Genomic DNA, 20,525 nt, shown 5'->3' on the forward strand with positions numbered 1-20,525 from the left:
TCTGAACCCATGGAGAATCACGGCAGATGCCCGGGCTTTATTGACAATGTCATCGAATTGTTAGAATCGCACACGCCTTGCGTTAGCGTCTGTATTCAGGGCACATTGAAATGAGCATATTTATCGATTTTGTTTAGCAAGCCAGAGTTTGTCAAGGCTTTTCCTGTGCACCCCCCCTCCTTCCCCTTGCTGAAGCAATGCAATTATGGTGAATAACTGCGGTCAGCGTTTTCCTGTGGTGGGATTTAATGAGGGGGAAAGAAAAATAATTGCGCAAAAGGCATTTCAAAAATAAAAAAAATGTGAATAAAGTTATGGTTCAAACTGACAGGACGTCAATGTATTTTTAATGGGATATCATTCGCGGGTTAAAAGTGTCCGGCTGAAAGACAGCCCCATTCATCGGATGTTACAAGTCACCCTTTTATTTGAATAATTGCTGTTTATTCAAATGAAAGTTGTTTGGAATAATCACTACGCGCCCTGTTAAAAACCGTGTCCTTTTTTGCAAACGGGATAAAAATGTACATATCCTTATTATATGCTGGAGAGTGGTCGGGCATGCCTATAATTCGGTAACGTGGAGGCGAGGGTTGGTGGCTCACACAAAACGTAGCGAAAGTCTCTTCCCGTGGGACATCAAGGTGCCATGCTCTGGCTCGCCAGGAGAAGGCGGTACAGCAAATGTGAACTCCTCCGGTCCCTTCTGTACGGGATACAGCGTTTCCCCCTTTGCACGCGTGGGTTTTCCCTGGATGCCCCAGTTTCGTCCTTCATGTAAACGCTCATTAATTGGCCGATAACACCTTCGTATAAAGAGGACCGCAGAGCTTGGAAGGGAAGGGTCGAACGGCCGTAGTTCCTCATCGCCCCAAAGCTATTATGTCTCTTTGAGGGCGAGCGGATGCTGTACACTTTTAAAAGCTGAAATCATTATTATTTTCCAAATAATTGTGCGTTAATCCTGGAGGTCACTCGTTTGTTCTACCCGACGCGGCAGTTAAAAAATTACGCAGGTTTCTCGACATTTCACTGCCTACGTCCACCCGGCAGCGTAAATGGGTTCATTACGGTTAGCGGATCGGCAGGTCGCGCGTGGGGTAAACTGTGGGAATACTCCCACTTTTTTCAAGACGCCTGGCCAGCGTAGGAAAGTAGGCCCCTCCTCTTTTCCGAACATAGATGGACTCGTCCATCTGAACAAACTGTCAAATCGCTCTCCGTGGTGCTAACGTAAAAAAAAAAACCGCCACTTTTTTCAAATTTTCTTGCTGTAGTTTTCACACCTGATGATGATTGCTTGTGTTGCAGTCGAAACGTCGTGAGAATTTTATTGTTATATATATTTTTTTATTTTATTGTTTCCCTTCTAAGTGACCTTACCGAAAGAACCAAGAATATGAATCCCTGCAGTCACGAAAGCTTTAAATCGAAATTTAGGCCGAAGTACCCAATCGAGGGGCTAAGGCTGCCTCTTTAGTGGAGGCGCCTCTGCCAACAGGAGTGTGAGAGTCGGCGAATAGAGGGCTGCTGCTACCTCTGAAATATTCTACTTTGAAATTAAGCTACGTGGGATGGATTCCATCCGAATCGTGGAAAGTTATAATCAGCAGATTACCGTAAGAACAATGATGCCAGTAATGACCGATCAAGAGAATTGATTGCATTTTGTAAAACGGTAAACATCACTCGAGTCGTAAGAATCGATTTCGATTGGAATAAACGGCGTTATACCTCCTTATTGTACAGTCGGTGAATGTCACAGGGCGTGCGACTGAGTAGGTGTGTACATTGCGATTTTATACAGAATATTTATGGAGATTAGAAACAGTGCTTGCAAAATAGACTGGGCTTTTGATCTTATAAACTTCACCTATTTTAGGTATTAATTTGTTTGTGATTTGCTGACTTTTCATCCACGTTGCACTCCTATCGAGTTTTTGTATGGTTTGTCGTTGTACCTTTTTTGACCAGTCCCGACAGTACATCTGTGAAAAAGGGCCTCATAGCTCATCCGATTTCTCCAGGATAAATAAATATTTAGATTCTGACTATATTTTAAGTGTAAAGCAGGATCCCTCTTATCATTCATCCACTATACTGAATTTCTCCTTCATGATACTTTCATACTGGCAAAAGAGGTCCCATGATATAGCTGCTCAACCGGAGCTCTAAGTGTTCTGATACTTGCATTGTACTTGTACTGTTCACCCTTTGGCATTCTCCCGTCTGACACTGGTAGTGAGACAAGGCCCTAAGGAAGGCTGTCTCTGGTGTAGGCAAATCAGTTTCAAAGACAATGCCATATATTGTCAGAGCACGTTTGTTTGCATGTTCACCACAAGTACTGCATGTGGTTAATGTCGACTTGATTCCTTACAAAAGGGATCGATTTGGTGTTTGAACATCTTAACACCTCGCGCTTTATTGCCAGAAAGGGTAAAACCTAATCTTACGTTTCATACTTTGATACCGGCAAAATGATAGGAGATATTCCAAAATAAAACAGTATCGCAAACTGAATTACAAAGAACACTGCAACACCGCAAAAGCATAGAGCGTGGCAAGGTGTAATCGTCAAGAGGAGGTAGAGATGGGTGGAATGTGCATGGAGGAGGGCGTCAGGTCACCGAGACGGGGTCAAAGGAGTGGCACCCCGGGAGGTCGGCGACCAGGGGGAGGAACCTAACAGCCAGACCGCCACAGCGGTCCGTGACGGTCGGGCGTCGACTTTACTACTGGACCTAGCAGAGGGAGGGGAGAGCGATGGAAAAGCGAGGTGACATCAAAGCACTGGCCACCATAACCTCTTGGCCTTCGGCGACGAGGTCGTGATCATTATTTTCCACGGTTAATCCGGTTAACCGTGGAGAATCGGGCCTTTGGCTGTCATTCTGCGACCAGTCTCATGCAGTGGCTGTCATCCCTTCTAGCAGCGTGCCGTTCACAAGCACACTTAACATTTCTTAATAATTACAACGATGTTTTTAACATGCGTATGTTCTATAAACCACGTGGACCACTCTGTCTCTCAGTGTAATTCCGCGCCTGCATCTCTGCATGCTTCTTCGTGCACTTATCAGCTTTCCCCCCCCCCCCCCCCCCATTTCTATTTGCCATCGTCTCTGTTTACGAGCCATATACGTCATCCGATGACTACCGAGCCAGCTGAACAATATTATTGCTGTGCATAAGCCTCCGCAATACGTACGGTCACAAAGACACGTCCAGGCAAACCAACGTTCATTTATTCGGAGTGGCCCCCCCCCCCCGTCACGATCTCAACCCCAGGGGGGCTTTCGGCGTCCACAATCGGCCGCGTGTCTCCGCGCCCGCCAAACTGCGCCGCCGCTCTCGCTCGCGAGCCACCAACGCTTCGCGGGCGCTCGCTGTTAAGCACCGACGGGAGGCCACGTGACGGGAAGGGGAGCCTCCGTCATCGACCTGGCAGATGCGGGAGCTCGGAGGTGAGCGCAGAGTCAACGCGGTGCAGAAGGACGCCGAGCACAGCAAAGCCCGCCCTTGACACCGCCGAGAGAGATTGATGCAAGGGTCCGCGAGGCAGCAGAGAGAACACACTTTCGCTAATGACGTTTCCCTGCAGGCCATTGCTGTATTAAAGCGCAACAACAACAAAAAACACTCGAACAAACGCGGGTTGTGGTTTCGTCGCAAAACTCGAAACAAATCAAGTAAAAACACTTGAGGCCATGAGGCGACGTGTTTCCTGGAGCGATGATTTCCAGCAGATGCCTCCTTAAGCGGCACTCCCCGGAGCGGTTTTGACTTTTCCGAGTCTCATCAGCAGCGTGTTACCCGTTAAACGAACGCTGCCAGGTTGCCTGATGTTGTAGGCATACGAGCGATCTGCAAACACTTTCCAGTACATTTTAGCACAAGTGTAAAACATAATTTCGCACTCCCTAGCTATCCACGTAGACGGTGCTTCTTAGTGGGTAGAGCTGAATGGAGTTCCAAACAAATCGCAAGCACCAACCACCTTGTGAAAGACCCAAAGCAGAAGATCCCTAGGTTTGAGATTCCACGAAGCTCATGGTACACCCTGAACCACCTCTGGACAAACCATGGCAGATGTGGATACCTGATTCACCAATGGAAAATTAAAAACCCTCCAGTAGTGTGCCACTGTGGTCATCCAAAACGGACCGTACAGTGTATCACGACGCAATGACCCGATCCACAAATACGAAGGAGACATCGCAGCAATACACTCCACGAATCCTGACGTGGTTTTCTGGCTTGGCCACCTGAATGTGAAATTGTAGCTGTTGTTCTGCATCTACATCAGCCATACGAAAGAAGAAGATACTTTTATCACTACACAATATTGCTGCATTATATTTTGAAACCCGACTTGATGTCTTCAGCTTATTTTTCCATAAAATATAAGTTTACATTGAGTATATATATCTAGCAATGTACACATGTTACATTGGCTCATAATGACATTTCTTTGCATAATAATTTGCAGCTTCTTGGGTCAACCCACTGCTGGATGATGGCCTTTGCAAGCCGCGTCGGCCATGGCAGTTGTTTGACCATACTTCACCACGTTGGTCAGTGTGGGTTGGTGAAGCCGGGAGCCCGGGAATGGTTCAGGCGTCACTCGGCACCGACGTTAACCGTGGCCGGCAATCGATCGAATTCGGGTCAGTGCGCGCACCACTGCGTCGCTGGGTGATACAGCGCTTGCAATTAAACGCAGACTATTTGATACAAACAGACACAGCCAGACATGCCCCAACACACAAATTGTGTTTAAGCCACAACGTGTTCGGGCACAAGCACAGACACACCCAGCGGAGGCAGGGCATAATGCCGAGAACTACAGCCGTAACTTGTTTTTTTTAGAATTACTTTGTTGTTGTTACGTCGACTTGTTTACTCAGGAAAGCCTCACTGAGCTTCAGGAGTCTCTTTTAGGCGCGTCCCTGCCAAGTTTATTTCAGTCGAGGCGATGTTGCTGCCTTGTGTGATGTGCAATCACAATTGAGTAATTTGCAGGTAATTTTTCAGCATTGGGATGTTTTGGCCAATACCTGTAAAAAAAAACAAAGTTTAGCCATGGGAGGAAATCAGATGAACCGGAGGAAACCCATGCTGAACAAGGAGAGAACATACCAACTCCACACACAAAGGCGCCCCTCCAAAGTGACGAATCGAACCCAGGCTCCCTCACATTGTGAGGCGCAAGTGTTACCGCTCCTCCGTTCTGCCTCCCAACCTGCCCCAGAGATTCTAGAGGCGCTCTCCCCCACCGGCTTGGCGAGAGTGACGCCGTGCCGTCTCGAGTCGTGGCCAAGAACTCGACGGAGGGACGGCAGCCTCACCTCCCGGGGTACCGACAGAAATGTCATCCCCAGACCCCGCGTCTCATTTGGCGGAAAGTCAAAACGTTGAAATCACCAAATTAATCACGCCACGGATTCATTGATTACAATAACCAAGTTAACCCATCCATTTCTTTGTTCGTTCAACTATGTGCTTATTTACGTATCGAATTATACAGTCCACACTCGTTTCATATATATTTTTTGCCTTTTGCCATGGGCTGATCTCGGCCGAAAGGTGTTCAATTTCAGCTGCGGGGGGCGGGGGGGAAGTGTAATTTCTCAAGAGCGGCCGTCTTGCCGACGCAGCATGGTGCGTCGATCCTGCTGACACGCGCTCCCCGAAGGAGCCGCTCCTTAATCAAACGACAGCTCCGGCGCGGGGCGGGGGAGGCGCTGGCAGGCGTGGGGAGGTGAGCGGAGGAAATGAGAGTGACTTGGGAGCTTGTGGGGAGGTAAGGGGGAGATGATGCGGGGGTGATGATGCGGGGCAGATGATGCAGGAGAGGTGAAGGGAGGCGCAGTGAGGTGCAGAGAGGACAGTCGAGGGGCTGGGGAGGCACGGGGAGGTTGAAGGAAGGTGCGGGGAGTAGAGAAGAGGAGTTGCTGGAAGTTGCTGAGAAGCGATTGGGAGATGCTTGGAGATGTGGAGAGGTCATGTGAGGGGACGGCAGTTGTGAGGAGGTGCAGGGAGGAGAGAGGAGGTAAGTAGTCACTGGAAAGCATAGGAAGATGTAGAGATGTATGGCGATGTGACAAGAGGTGCTGGGAGGTGTGGTGAGGCAGAGAGGCCGAAGACGCTTGGAGGAACAGGTTCGGCTCCTGTTCAACACCACCGGATGGGTGCCACACCTCTCATGCTCCCAGATGAGGAACAATATCCCTAGATCTCGGATCGTCCATTCCCCCCCCCCCCCCATGCTCTCTAATCACTAATGTTGGTGCAGGGCGATATTCTCCACCCTTGGCTAAACCGTGACTGGGAAGTTGTTTCATGGTGTGGCGACGCCTTTGGCTCCAAGAGCTTCCAGTGACTGACAGCGCAAACTTGACTCTTCCAACTGTTCCAATGCAACATCTCACAAGCAAGCGTTAATGAGCACAATGTAATGCTGAGGCCAGATTCACATCTTGAAGCAATGGTTGAAACTGTGCAATTTTCCCCGTTACGAATAACAGAGACGTTGGCACACTATACCAAAGATCGGAAATAAAGTGGCGTTTCCCCCTATTTTACAAGAATACATATCTGTACTAACTCAATTCTTCCGAGGCCCTGTTAGTTCAGAACACGCTCGCTTGGTAAAATCGTGCCCCGTTTATATTCAAATATTTTGAATCATTACTGCAACTATGTAGGTTTCCACCGTTGGGCTGTAGAGCTCTCCGATGCATTTTCATCATCGCCATCACATCAGCGCAGATATTTTCATTCATTCCAGAACACGTGATTTAATTTTGCATTGACCACGGCGATATCCGGACACGGCTGTGATCTACGCGACAGGCGATGTCCTCAACCGACGATGCCACACTGTCGACCGTCTCTTGCGGCCACACAGCTCAGGCCTGAAATAAAAACGTGGTATCCCATTCCACGTGCCCTCCGTCCCCCACAGCACACTCGCCCAGACATCACCGGTGGAAACGGCGTTGTGGCTGACGTCCGCTTGCGTGGAACTTGCTATTAAAATCAGACAGGCTAAGTGGCTTTACACCAGTCACGCTCAACCACTATGTGTCAATGGTTCTGCCATCAGTGTGGCCAGGTTGTTCTCCCACGTGTATCCTTCATTCCAACGGAAAGTGGAGTCCAATTTTGCGTGACAATCACAGCCCCCCCCCCCCCCCCCCCATACATGGTGCGTCTGTGTGACAGTGAAATGGGCGAGCCTCAAATGAGTACCTGGTGCGGTGTGTAAACATCGTCACTGGAGAGACAAAGGCGGCGGAGCGTGGTGGTGACCACCGACCCACTTGGTGTGCCATGCCGGCTCCCAGAGGTGCTACTCGCTAACAGCACTTGCCCCAACAGTCTGTTAAGGCTATACGGGAGATATTTGTCTCTGGGCGAGGCTTGTAGTGGGGAGCAATAGCGAAAAGTTGAGCGGTTAGTGCACTGGGCCACAAAACCTGGCGACCCGTGTTCAATTTCGGGCGTGGAACATCCGAAACGGTCCTCCAGCCTCCCCTAGGTCGATTGAGCCCTTAAATGAGCGCCCTAGTACGGGGAGCGTGTAATCATCGTAACTGAGGAGACGAAAGTGGCCAAAGCACAGTGCTGACAACTGCACCCCAGCCTTAATAGGTGCTCAATAATGCGCTCACTCGAAGAGCATGCGATAAGGATTTAACAAGAAACCCCATTGTCTTTGATTATGGGGAGTGGTGGTGCAGTGGTTAGCACGCTGTGCCGTGCTTCCACTCTACAGTCATCCTCCTTGCCGCGATGTCCTTTCTAAAAGCTCCGTACGTGTGTATTAAGTGCTGTACATGTATTGTACACGTGCGTGTACATGCTACGATCATAGTTTCCAGAGTTCGATTCCCGACCAGGGCTAACGATCAGCGTCGAGTGATATCTGAACAGGCTCTGGTCCTCCACTAGATCAACTCAGCCTTAGATAGGTAGCTCGTGCAGTGCATCAACATCAGCACTGGGGAGACAAAGGTCGTTGGGGGCATTGTTCTGATACCACCACCACCACCACCACCTCATGCGCCATGCCATGTTCTGATACCACCACCACCACCACCTCATGCTCCCTAACAGCACCTGCAACCAACAGCATAAAAAACATGGCTATATGGGTGAGCTGTGTATTGCTTTGCATGAAGAGCAGTCGGGCAGTGGTGAGCTCACCGTGCTGTGAATGTGGCGATCTGCGTTCCATCCCCAGCCACAAGCTAACATAAGTGGTGAGCAAAACCTGAACCACACACAAAGTGCTTGCCACATGAAACATAACACCTTGCTGATCTCGTCAAGGAGCATAATCCATCATGCGAACTCCAGTCAATCCTCGCAGCGGTTTTTGGCTTGGTGCCATCACGAGGGCCCGATGCCGTCACGAAGGCCCGGCGCCGTCACGAGGGCCCAGCGCGTTGAGCGGTGGGGACAGGCTGGGAATTACCGTCTAAAAAGGTTGGCTATGACCGGCTGATCGGGTTGACGTGGGATTTGTGTTCCCGTGGGATAATTACGTGAAATGAATTTTTCCCCATGCAGGGGTTATCGTACGTGACACAGCTCTTGTTTGTTCACTCGATTTCTCTCTCTCTCCCTGCCGGCGGAATAATGCTTATTGAGATTCGGTCACATTTTACACGCGACATTATTCCAAATGTTTTATGGATTTTATTGTAAATTTAAAGCGGCTTTTGACCGGTTTAAGCGTTTGGTGCCATTTTTACGATAACTCACATGACTCCCCATAACCTTCCACAGTTATGTACTTATAAATTATTGCCATTCAGGTTAACAATGCAATCAACAATACTCTTTTTTTTTCCATTGCAATAAACGGAGCGGCCACTAGTGGCTTCAGAGTTCATACGATCCCATAACGTACAACATATATATGTATTGAATATATAATATTAAAACATTGTTTTTACCACTGTTATTTCAAACATATATCTTGATCTTTAGGAATCTATATTAATTGATTCATCCGTGCATTGTTACACCCCTAATGATTACTGTGTATTTCATCACTTGTAAAAAAATTAATACGTATGTATACAAAATTCAGTTGTGTCTCCACATATGAATATAATTATTTTACTTTACCAGCCTATTGGGCTTTCCACACCGACATTATCGAGCGGCGTTTAAGCAAGCAAATTCTGGACCAGGTTTCCACTTTTTGGGTCTCATCAGCAGTTAAGAATTGTTAAACAAATGCTGCCGAATTATCAGATGTTATTGGCAAGAGCACACTCCGTTTATAATTTGAATCCCCATTCACACTTGTAATTTTGTAATATGGGTTGCATCAATCTGCACATTTTTACACTCATTATTTTGTGCAAACATTACAAAATATAATAATGGGCGTTTGCTTCTGGCACGAAAGGCACTCCCATTGTGAAATCCGCGTTGACCCTGCCCTGCAAAAGTGAGTTGGTGAATTCGGGTGTTCGTTGCCATCTGACCACATCATCAGGTGTGACTAAGGTGCATGCTACCACACGGCACTCGTAATCGCCGTCCCATGAAGCCCTCCCACCGTGCCCACCGTGCACGGCCTACGCACCTTGAGGTGACTCAGAATTGCTCATTTTGGGTGCAGTTTTTGGCATTTGCCAGTCACCATAATCTCCACCATCCCCTACCACACGTATTCTTTGGATATTTCGGTAAAGTCACGTAGATGAAAAAAATAAAAATAACAATAATGAAAATAATAAAATGAAAAGAACTAAATTAAATCACGACGTTTCGGGCGCAACACAATTGTCCGTCATCAGCTTGTGTTGTGCCCGAAACGTCGTGATTTAATTTTGCTATTTTCATCATTATTATCATTTTTATTTTTTATCTACGTGACTTTACCAAAAGAACCAAAGAGTATGGATCCTTGAAGTCACGAAAACTTCAAATCTAGAACCACTACCACACGGTTGGGGGGGGGGGGGCGGTCTTTAATGGCTGCAAACAATTAATTGGTGGATACGCCGTGGTTTACACCACGTGATCATCATGGGACCTTTTTCTTGCCAGTATCAAAATATAATAATAGGTTTTACCCTTACTGGCAATAAAGCAGGTGCTAAGCTGTTAAAACACCAAACAAGAACCCTTTGCAAGGAATCAAATTTGCATTAACCACACACACGTGTGGTGAACATGCAAACAACAAAAACACGCTCTGGTAGTATATGATGATGCATCGTCTTTGAAACTGATTGGTCCACACCAGAGACAGCTTTCTTTAGAGCCGAGTCTCAAACAGTGTTAGACCAGAGGACGTCAAAAGGCGAACAGCACAAAGACAACGCCACTATCAGGACATTTATAGCTCGGGGTGAGCAGCTACAATATGGGACCTTTCTTGCCAGTATCAAAATATAAACCATAGGTGTTTTTTGTTTGCATGTTCACCACAAGTACTGTGTGTGGTTAATGCAGACATGATTCCTTGCAAAGGGTTTATGTTTGGTGTTTTAACATCTTATATGGCTGTCACCTGATGAAGCGAGTTGTAATTACTGGCAAATCGTCGCACTCAGATTGTAAATGTTGTGGCTTGGCTCTCCACCACACTGGTGTGGTGTACTAGTGACGAATTGGCAACTTTCTGTTTACGTGATAAACCTTACTAGTTGGCTGTGCCAGGTGGTGGCGGGTTTAACGAGATCTAACTAAAAGAAAACTGTATTATGGATGATATTGGTCGTGAAAGCCTACGTGTTAAGCTGTTTTCACATCTTAGCACCTGTTTTATTGCCAGAAAGGGTAAAACCAATTCTTACACCACATGACCAATCTGCTTAGCACAAGACCAGCCTTGATGGGCATTCCGATGGGCCATATGGGCAGAAGGTGGGCCTCACGTCGGCATGGAGGTGAGAACATTCCTTCTGTGGCCAGCGGTTAGCGATTGAGTTGGAGTGGCCATTTAAAAATGGGTGGTGCTGACGGAGGGTGGGGGTGCGAGCTCACCACTTGTCCCGGTTGAGCCTCCCGGATATTTAGGATCTCCAGCGGCCACTTCTGTTTCCGCTCAAATCGCTCATTGAGCGACGGCCACCGTCGTAGGGGGGGGGGAAACGACCTTCGAACCCCGTGTCAACCGATCCCGGCGTCGCGCACACGCACACACAACAAGACAAAGATCCCGCCTACAGCCTTAAACAGACTGTTGGGGCAAGCGCTGTTTGCGAGCAGCACCTGTGAAGGCCGGCACGGCACACGAGGTGGGGTGTGGGTGGCCAGCATCACGCCCGCCCGCCCGCACGCCTTTGTGGTGCAGGCCGCTCCCCTCGCACGCACGCACGCACGCACGCACCTCCTTGAGCTGAGTGGCGAGCGTGGCGAGTCGATCGACGTCGGCGAGGGCGTTGCTGAGCGCCGTGCGCGCCGCCTTGAGCTCGCCCTCGAGGCGCAGCCCCCGTGCCAGGTGCAGCGCCTCGCGCGTCGCCGACTCCTCCAGCAGCGTCTCCTCGCGCGTCTCCCCGTCCTCCGCCGCGCGCTTGTGGTTCGAGTACGCCTGCCCAAACGCCTGGGGGCGGGACAGGCCACACGAAGGCGAGTTCAGACGGACGGGCGGGTATCGGGGGGACGGAGGAGTTCGGATCGGGGTTGTTGAACGACACTCCGGGCAAACACGTGACCGCTTCCGTCGCCGATTACCGGTTAACGAAAGTTTTCAGGAGGAATTTAGCGACCGGTGCACCGCTTGGCACAGGCGGACGTATTAAACGGCACAGCGGCTCAACTCATCGCGCGGCACCTTTGCCATTATTTCCCGGTTAAAAAGCTAAAGGTGCAGCCCTGCAAATTTTGCTCCCATGCCTCGTCACGCCAGAGGGAGCACTCGAGAGTGTATTTGGTCTGCTCTTCCATGCTGACCAGACGTCTAGGAAGAGATGGCCGTACCCAAAGACTTTCCCCTACCGCACGTGACCTGGCGATCGACTCGCTTGCGGTGAACCCATTTACGCTGCCATTTACAACCAGGCGGACAAACAACCAGAGAGAAAGACAGACAGAAAGACAGACTGCCTGACAAACAAAAAAAACAACAAATATACGGACAAAATGACAGAGAGACAGACAACCAGACGGACGGACAGCCAACCAGACACCCATACAGACATAAGGTCAGCCAGGCATTTTCCTCTAAAACTTTCACAGGAAACCGCTCATCGTGCCGGCGAGGGGAATGCAAAACACCTGACGAGGCCCTCCCCACGAAACCCAGACGGCGACAATCGCCCGACTGGTTGATGGAACTCGGCCAAATCCCCGCTCCTCTGTTTAAAACCGAGGCGCATTTGCCCACTTTGGCCGTGAAATTGCATTATTCAGTTTACAACCGAGCTAAGTCGGCAGGGACAAAAGCCCGACAATGCAGCTCAGTGGGCCTGTCCCCCCCCTTGACAGTATGGATTTACGAGTCCCCGAAGGCTTCCCCCCCCATTACATTTGCCCAGAACTGCACTCGCTCTCGACGGGGGCATTAAGAGCATAACCGGCGGCTTCTTCTGTGCTGGTGCCATGCGAAGGCAGCTTGTGTTTGCGTTGTGCGCTCTCTGTGCCCGAGCGCGTTGCACATCACAAGCATCGTCGATGGCGAACGGGCCCTCTTTGCGATGCCATCAAGACAAATACCCCACCGCCACCCGTAAAGGGCCGTCCATAAATGACGTCACGCACCTGGGGGGGGGGGGTCAGATATTTGTGACGATGTGTGGCGAGGGGGGGGGGGGTTGAGAAATGTGACGTCACGTCAAAATGCGCAACTTTAAATAAATATAAACACGTTCTACTTCATTAAATAGACTTTTTCAATGAATGTTTCCTCCTACAACATCAGAATGCAGCGGCACATAAAATACGCACTACAATGACAATAGTTTAAAGCGATTTGAAGCATGTTTGATTTTTTGGGGGGGGGGGGGGAGCAGAGCTTTGTGACGTCATATTTGAGGGGGGTCTGACTTTTTGTGACGCCGCGTGACGACGGGGGGGGGGGGTAAAAAAAATCGCGTGACGTCATTTATGGACGGCCCCTAACCTGTAAGGGGCAAGTGCTGTTAGTGAGCGAGCACCTATGAAGGCCGGCACGGTACACGAGGGGAGTGCTGCGGTCAGCATCGTACCCAGTTGTCTCCCCCAAGTGCTAATGTTTAATAAACACTGCAGTAGGTACACATTTTAGGCTGAGTCGACCGAGGGTAGACCGAGGACACGTTCAGATGATCGTCACCGGAGTTGGCTGCGATCGGAAATCGAAAGTGGGTTTCAAACAAGCAGTGGGCCAACCACCGCACCACCGCTCCCCACCACAATTGCGGCGCCCCCACATACAAACACAGACTCCCAGGAGGAAGCCAAAGCTCCCACCCCCCTCCCCCGTCTCTCACGTCGACAAATTAAATTCCACGAATGCCGATGCGAGCAAACTCCACAATGTGTCGGAGGGGCACGGAGGGGCACGGTGGGACGTAAGATTGTTTTCCTACCCTTTCTGCCAATTACATTTCAAATGTGCCATCACATAGTCACGTTACGAGACAAAAACACACATTTGCATTTATAAAGCGCGCCGGTTAGCAGCACATCATAATTTTGCGTTATAAGAATTGACCGCAGGATGACATCGCACAAACTACTTCTAAAATAACTTTATTAAGTCTCATGGCCACACGAGGCAATGCCCTTTTTATGTCCTAAAAAAAAAGAGCATTCCTCACGTATATTTCATATGTTTGAATTATTAGGACTGAAACAAGCTAATTGAACTGACAAACCCAATGTATTATTGCGAGTGCTTTTGTACAGTTAGGGACCGTCAACGCCCCCCCCGCCCACGTTTAATCACAGGGGGGGGGGGGGGGAGACCAGTAGAACTAAATGAATATCAGCGGTGTGTGGCTCAGAAATCTGACACAGTCAAAATTTATCTCAGAGCCACCCAGCCACCTCTTGGCCTGAGGCAGTCTTAATTATGGTTGGGTCGCAAAAACCCGCAATTTGGAGCCCGTCTGTCTCAGCAGTGGCGGTTCGGCGATCCGATACGGCACTGGAATATCACCCCCTCAGCCACCCGGCCTCCTCTCGCTCTGCGGGACACTTTGGGGAGCAAGGAAGCTCGGAGTGTCTGCTTCGAAGCGCCTGCGGCCGTCCATGAGCTCGCACACATCAAGAGTTTCTGACCCCGACACCCCCGCTCTCGCAGACAGGTGCTGCAGGAAATCAAGAGAGAGCCCCCCCCCCCCCCGCCTGCTCGCTGCGTGTCGGTGCAACGGCCAAATTAGCGGCGGAGTCATCCACTGCATAGCCCTCCGCTACGCCTGCTCTTCACCGCGGCACGAGCCCCTTCCAGTACAGCGGGATACAAAGTGAGAAAATAAATCAGTTCTGATGCGGGGGTCTCGAGGAGTCAATTTGCATTTTGCTTTGACACGGAGAAAAAAAAATTACCCGGTAACTTTTTCCCTCTCCGACGCGCCGCGTGTAATACCTTCAGCGCCAGGTAAAAAAAAAATATGCCGCCGCCACCGCCATCTGCTCCGTCGGAGGAAACGAGCGGCAAGACCAGAGGCCCGCCGTGGCGGAGCCGAAATTCGGTCAAATTAGCTTCCAAAGTGGACCGGCGGCACCGCGGTGCTGCTGCGGAAAATCAACTCAATCAGCGGACAGCGTCGCGAGAAAAAATGCACTAGGATGCTCCCTCCACCCCAACCGACAAATCCATACATTTTTTATCGGTCTATTTGAAAGTGGGTTACTGTGGAGGGGGGCATTGCCACAAAGTGGATGCTTTTCAACAGACGCCGGCTACCTGCGCTGCAGTGGAATACAAATGTCTTGCGTCTCGTAAAGAAGAAACCGGGTTCTGCCTCGGGCTACGGGAACTGCTGTCCGTGCTGATAAACATCAAAATGTGTGGTCGGGCGTCAAAATGCTATCGCTTGCAATCAGCGTGCAGAGGTCAACATTAAGGGCCGCCAGGTCACGTGCAGGCACGCACGCGACCGGTTACAAACGACACAACGGAAGAAACGCGCGCGAAGCAAACAGGGCGCAACGCTGCTGTTCCAGCCGCTGCTTTTTTCGGCACGTGCCGATGCGTCGATTCGTCTTTTTTTGAGTTCGATTCTCTCGATTGCGACACGCGAATCACCCTGTGCGTGTTTTGGAGTGAATTATTCATGATTTATTCAAAACGACGACGTGCAAATGGTCTGCCAACGTACATTAAAGCGAACTGATGAAAAAATTAGAGGGCGAATATCACCGAGGGACATGACAGAAATGAAGCAATAAATATGATCAAGTAAAAGGGACGGCATGAAGGAGACAGGACAAGATACGGAACAAACATTACGAACAAAACTATGTCAATGACACGGAAACGGTACAAATGATAAAAAAAAATATTCTCAAATCTTGAATCATGACATTTCAACAAATCGTTGGAGGATCAGGTGAATCTTTACACGCCTGATACTCGTTGCGTTCGTACATTATGCAGAGCGTGCACAGCTATTGGAGTTCAGCGACAGCTGCCTCGTGTGCGCGTGTCTGAGTATGTGTGTGTCTGAGTGTGTGTGTGTCTGAGGGCGGAGGAGCGACGCTCACAACAACGAGCGGAGCGCCGGGTGGCTAAAGCACAGCAAGTTGGCACAGTAGGGGGCACAGGTGGTGCATCAGCCGGTCATCTCGGTCATCTCGGTCATCTCAGTCAGTCGACCCGTGGCACCTGGGTCTGCCCCGTGACCTCCTGCCAGCAGGCATTCGACATTGGCGAATGGCGGTTGTTGTTGTTGTTGTGTGTCTGAGTGTGTGTGTGTCTGAGTGTGTGTGCGTGGAGCGGTGGCGCAGTGGTTAGCGCGCTGCGCTACGGCCAACACGAGTGACGATTATCTAAACTGGTCATGGGCCTCCCCTAGGTAGGCTCAGCCTCAAATGAGAATCCTGGTGCAATGTGTAAAAACATCGCCACTAGGGAGACAAAGGCGGCCGGGCGTGGTGCTGACCACCCACCCCCTCGTGTGCTGTACCGGTCTTCATAGGTGCTCGCTAACAGCACTTGCCCCAACAGTCTGTTAAAGCTATACAGGGGATCTTTGTCTTTCGAGCAGTGGTGCAGTGATTAGCACACCGCTCTATGAACCCGGCAAACTGAATTATTTTCCTGGGCCACGGTTCACATTGGTGGCAAACAAATAAGCCGGTTCTGGGCCTCCCCTATTTTGACCCGCGTCGCCCCTCTTTTTATAACAGACGTTCGAGAATTATAATCGGGACATTTGTTAAACCACTTCGTGTGCACAGATGTAAAAACGTCAGCAATGGGTAGACAAAGGTGTCCGAGGCATGGTTTCTGGCCACACCACCACCTCGTGCGGCGCCGTGGTCGGCCCCAACAGTGTATTAAAGGTTACACGGGGTGGGTGGGGTGGGTCTTTGCGCTTGGCGTGCGTGCGTGCGTGCGAGCGAGCGCGTGCGGCATTTTCCGCGCGAACGCTCCGGTGGGCCGGCGGCTCCTCCGTCTCAGGAGGAGGCTGCCGCGTCTCCGCGTCTCCCGGCATCGCGGCGGAGAGCCGTGGTGTCACCACCGCCGCCCCACGGCACCGGGGGGGAGGGGGGGGGTTAGCGGGTTTAATTACGGTGCAGATCCCGGAGCCCACTCGCGCTCTCTCTCCCACAGCCACGGTAGGGGCTTTGGTGGGGGGGGGGAATAATAATGATGATGATTAAGCTACAACGAGGATTTTGTTGTGCTTGCCGCGTAGGTGTCCGCGGTTGTGCCGCGTTGGCTGTTCCCCGACGCGTTTCTGGGGTCGCGCCGCGGTGCCGTTCGGCGTTGTGCCGTCGATCGCTGAATGGGCTCCCGGCACGTGAGAAGCCAAGGGTCACATGGTGCGTGCAATAACAGGCGCTACAACACAAAAAAACACGCGACGGAGAGGTTTTGTTTGGCTTTGAATTGCCTCTGTTTTGTCTATGGCAAGCTACAATTGTAATTTTGCACGTTGTGCAATTGCCTTTTAGTCTTGTCATTGCCTCATAATTCAGGTCTGCCTTGAAGTGTCGACTTGTAGGCTGAATTGGCTCTCACCCGGTTGAAACAATGGAAATTAATGAATACATTTTTATTTTATCCAGGAAGGCCTTAATGAGTCTGAAGGGTCCTGCTTGGGTTGTTTGGCCGTCTCCTTTTTTGAGTCACACGGTTAGAAACTGGAGCGCCTGAAGAAAACCCACAAATATACAAGAGGACATCATACATTGACGACATGCTTGTGGTACAATCTCCTACAGGCACCTCAAACCGTTATAAGAAAAACTTTTAGCGGACGTTTCATTTGTCATGCAACTGGCAAGTGCAAGTCCTTGTCTTTTAAATGTGACAGGTGCTGACATCTGCAGAGTGATCCTAACCTCGTATTGCTTGGGATGGTAACACATCTCTGATCCTGCGATGATGAGCTGCCCATCAAGTCCCCGTGCATTTCGAGAAAGCATTTCCCCTCATCCATCAGCGGCTGTGGTTGCCACTTGTCCTGGCATTCCCAGGATTATCCTCTCTTTGTGGTAGCAGCTGCCCTGGGAAATATGCACATCTTCTTGGGACATTAAAAGCCCCGTTCTTTTTGCTGGTTACGTGATAACGCAACACTCAAGAAAATTTAAAAACACGTAATTCTCCGCCCCCCCCCCCCCTTCCATTATCGTGAGACAATCCTTTTTTCCCCCGTGACACGTTCCCGGTTTTCCTACACCTCGGAGTTGGCAACCCTGGGTCTGAGGCGGAGCAACGGCCTCAACGTTAGAAGCAGCACGGCCACCCCCTTATTATTGTTCGGATGTTTCACGGCGGGGAATGAGACAAACTCGAAAGCCGAGCGAGATCAAACGCGCGGCCGAGAAAGTTAGGGGCATTGTGCGGCGCGCGAGCCGGCGCCACCGTCGCTCGCTGCAGGGCGCTTTCTGACCCGGCGATCTCATTTTTCCCAGTCCGCTGGCACGCTTCACCCTCCTCGCTTCCCCCCAGCCCCTCCGCCGCCCTCTCGCTCGCACACGCTCGCGAGCGTCTCTTTAACCTTCCCGCGGTACAGGTTCAGGCAGCGGCGTGTCACTCCGCACGTGCGTGGCCGCTGCCCTCTATCAGGACGGAGAGGGGAGAAAGTATAAAGTGCGCGCTGCGGTTAATGGAGCGCGGCGGCTGGGAGCCGGTAACGGGAGAGGCGGCGATAAATTGGAACGCGGCCGAAAGCGCCTTCCGGGCCAAGCGTGGGTGCGGCCACGAGCGCGAAACTCTTTGCAACCCAGCGCCCAACTTGAAGGGGGGGGGCAAATGGGGACGTTTTTCGAGGTGCCCAAAACTCCCAGTGGGGACTCGGGAGTAAAAATAAAATAATAAACCATGAAGAATGTACCATCGTCGTCGGCCATGGTCTAATCCACCGATTGGATGAACGCCTCTCCAAAGCCACTGCCGCCTCTCACGATGCTGAGACGCGACAATCAGCTCGGGCTCCTCCACCCGCAAACCGATGTCGTCGCCCCACCTCCTGGCTGCACGCTGCCTTCTGGTGGACGCCCTCTTGGACGCGTTACGTTCCTCGGCTGCCGCTCCGCGATTACTCCTGACCATCGGCCACCGTCCCTTCCAGTGACGTATCCTACCCGAGCCGACTCACTTTTCGGAACGGTTTGATGCCATGAGCCTGCGCACGCTCTCGGTGTCTTTCTCTTTCCGTCACTTAATGCGACTCTTTGCTTTTTTCGTGCGCTTTTCAGCTTTTGTTCTGCAGTGTGTATTTTTTCTTCTTAACGACCGTGTTTATGAACCACGGTGTCACAACAGGAGGTAGATTGCACTGATTAAAACGTCTCTTCCTACGGCACATTGGAAATGTCATTTTGTAATGATCAAGTTCAGCTTTCCAAAAGCACTCAAACTTGGATAGAAGTCGACCCCGTTCATTCCTGTAATTGTTTTAACATGAGCAACATGAACAATGCTGCATTTCATTAATTGCTGTTTTATTAGGTTGTTTTAATTTCATGCTTCAATTTTCCCCATCTGACACAGATTCACCCTTCCTCCCGCCTCGCACGCGCATGCGTGCATGTGTGCGTGCGCGTCTGTTCGTGTGTGCGTGCGTGCGTCTGTGTGAGCAGAGTGTGGTGTGCGTTGCTGTTTTTGAGAGCAAAGATGCATGAATACGGCCCTGTAGAGCAACTACTTGGCTCTCTTTTGCAACGAACTTGGAGAGATCAAGAACACAACTTGATAATAATTCATATTTTACCATACATGGCATAGCCATCGGCGCTACAGGGCTGCAATCAGGTGATTCCTGGAGGCCCTCATCCAGCAGTGGATAGATCATAGCTGCTGACGCTGACGATAATGACGACAACTCATATGGAGAAAATGGGAAGAACCGCACACGTGTCAACACAGGAATCCCTCAAGGTAATGACAGGAAGCAAACCGCTCGCAAACGCAGCCACTCCCATCGCATTTATCTCCCTGTAAACCTCCAGAATTTTATCAGGGACCTCAATTATGGCTCATATCTGGCTCGCGCGTGTACAAAAAAAAAAGGAGGAAAAAAATCGCAGTAATAATTACAATTTAGCATTTTTTATTTACGGCAGGCAGAGAATTAATAGTTTGGCACATTGTTCGGTGACTGCTGGGTTATGTCTCCAGGCAACGGGGTGTTGACGTTTATCAACAACAAGGATGTGGTGGTTATGGGCAGGATTGGACAAAAGGGGGAAGACAGGACAATGTCCTTTAGTTCCTGCGTTCCGTTTGCCATCGCCGTGCGAGTTGAATTCCCCCGGGGGGCGTACGGCAGTGTGAAAACACAACACCAATTAAAAGCCCGTGAAAATATTTGCCTAAATAAATAAATAACCGTTTATGCTTCGAAGAACCAGACCAGATGCTATTTAGATAGTTAATTATCATCGTCATCATCATGATCATATACCATCAGCCATGGTTAATCCACTGCTGATTGAAAGTCTCCCCCAAGCCGCTACTACCTCTCACATTTCTGCGATGTAACAAAGTTTCCATGACAATAATAATACAAATAAATTATTTATAGTCCTGTTGATCCACTGCTAGATGAAGCCCCCCCCGATGCTGTGTCAGTCATAGGGATGTTATTTGACCATACTTCACCACGGTGGTCAGTGCGAGTTGAAGGTGCTTGCTGGTAATCGAATTCAGGTCGCCGAATTAACATTGCAGTATTTAGGTGCCAAAACATGTAACAAAAATCTCCAAAAAATCTATATGCAATTCAGTAAAAAAAAATCCGCTTTTTTTCATCGTCAACCCCTTTTACAACACAATTCCTAGAAACTACTCGGTCAATACCACCCGCCGGAATCTGCCATGAAAGGCTCGGTTTTTAATAAATCACATCCTCACTGTGGGTGTCGTTTTGTCTGCTCTCTGTGCCTCG

The 20,525-nt window shown here is 50.1% G+C and overlaps 1 protein-coding gene across 3 annotated transcripts in view; it reads right to left on the reverse strand.

The window, feature by feature from the left end:
* The window catches only part of LOC116949356 (protein bicaudal D homolog 2-like), an 89,875-nt gene that overhangs the window by 27,774 nt on the left and 41,576 nt on the right, over positions 1-20,525 (reverse strand). For all 3 annotated transcript variants that reach the window (XR_012946044.1, XM_032966579.2, XM_032966580.2), the window contains exon 2: positions 11,366-11,578. Coding sequence is in view for 2 of the 3 variants with exons in the window: in XM_032966579.2 (XP_032822470.2) it covers positions 11,366-11,578 (213 nt within the window). In the remaining variant the exon portion in view is untranslated. The remainder of the gene's footprint in view (positions 1-11,365; positions 11,579-20,525) is intronic.

This window comes from Petromyzon marinus, chromosome 36 (genome assembly GCF_048934315.1).
Source record: "Petromyzon marinus isolate PM22_M1 ecotype Great Lakes invasive population chromosome 36, UKy_Petmar_22M1.pri1.0, whole genome shotgun sequence".
Classification (NCBI taxonomy): domain Eukaryota; kingdom Metazoa; phylum Chordata; class Hyperoartia; order Petromyzontiformes; family Petromyzontidae; genus Petromyzon; species Petromyzon marinus.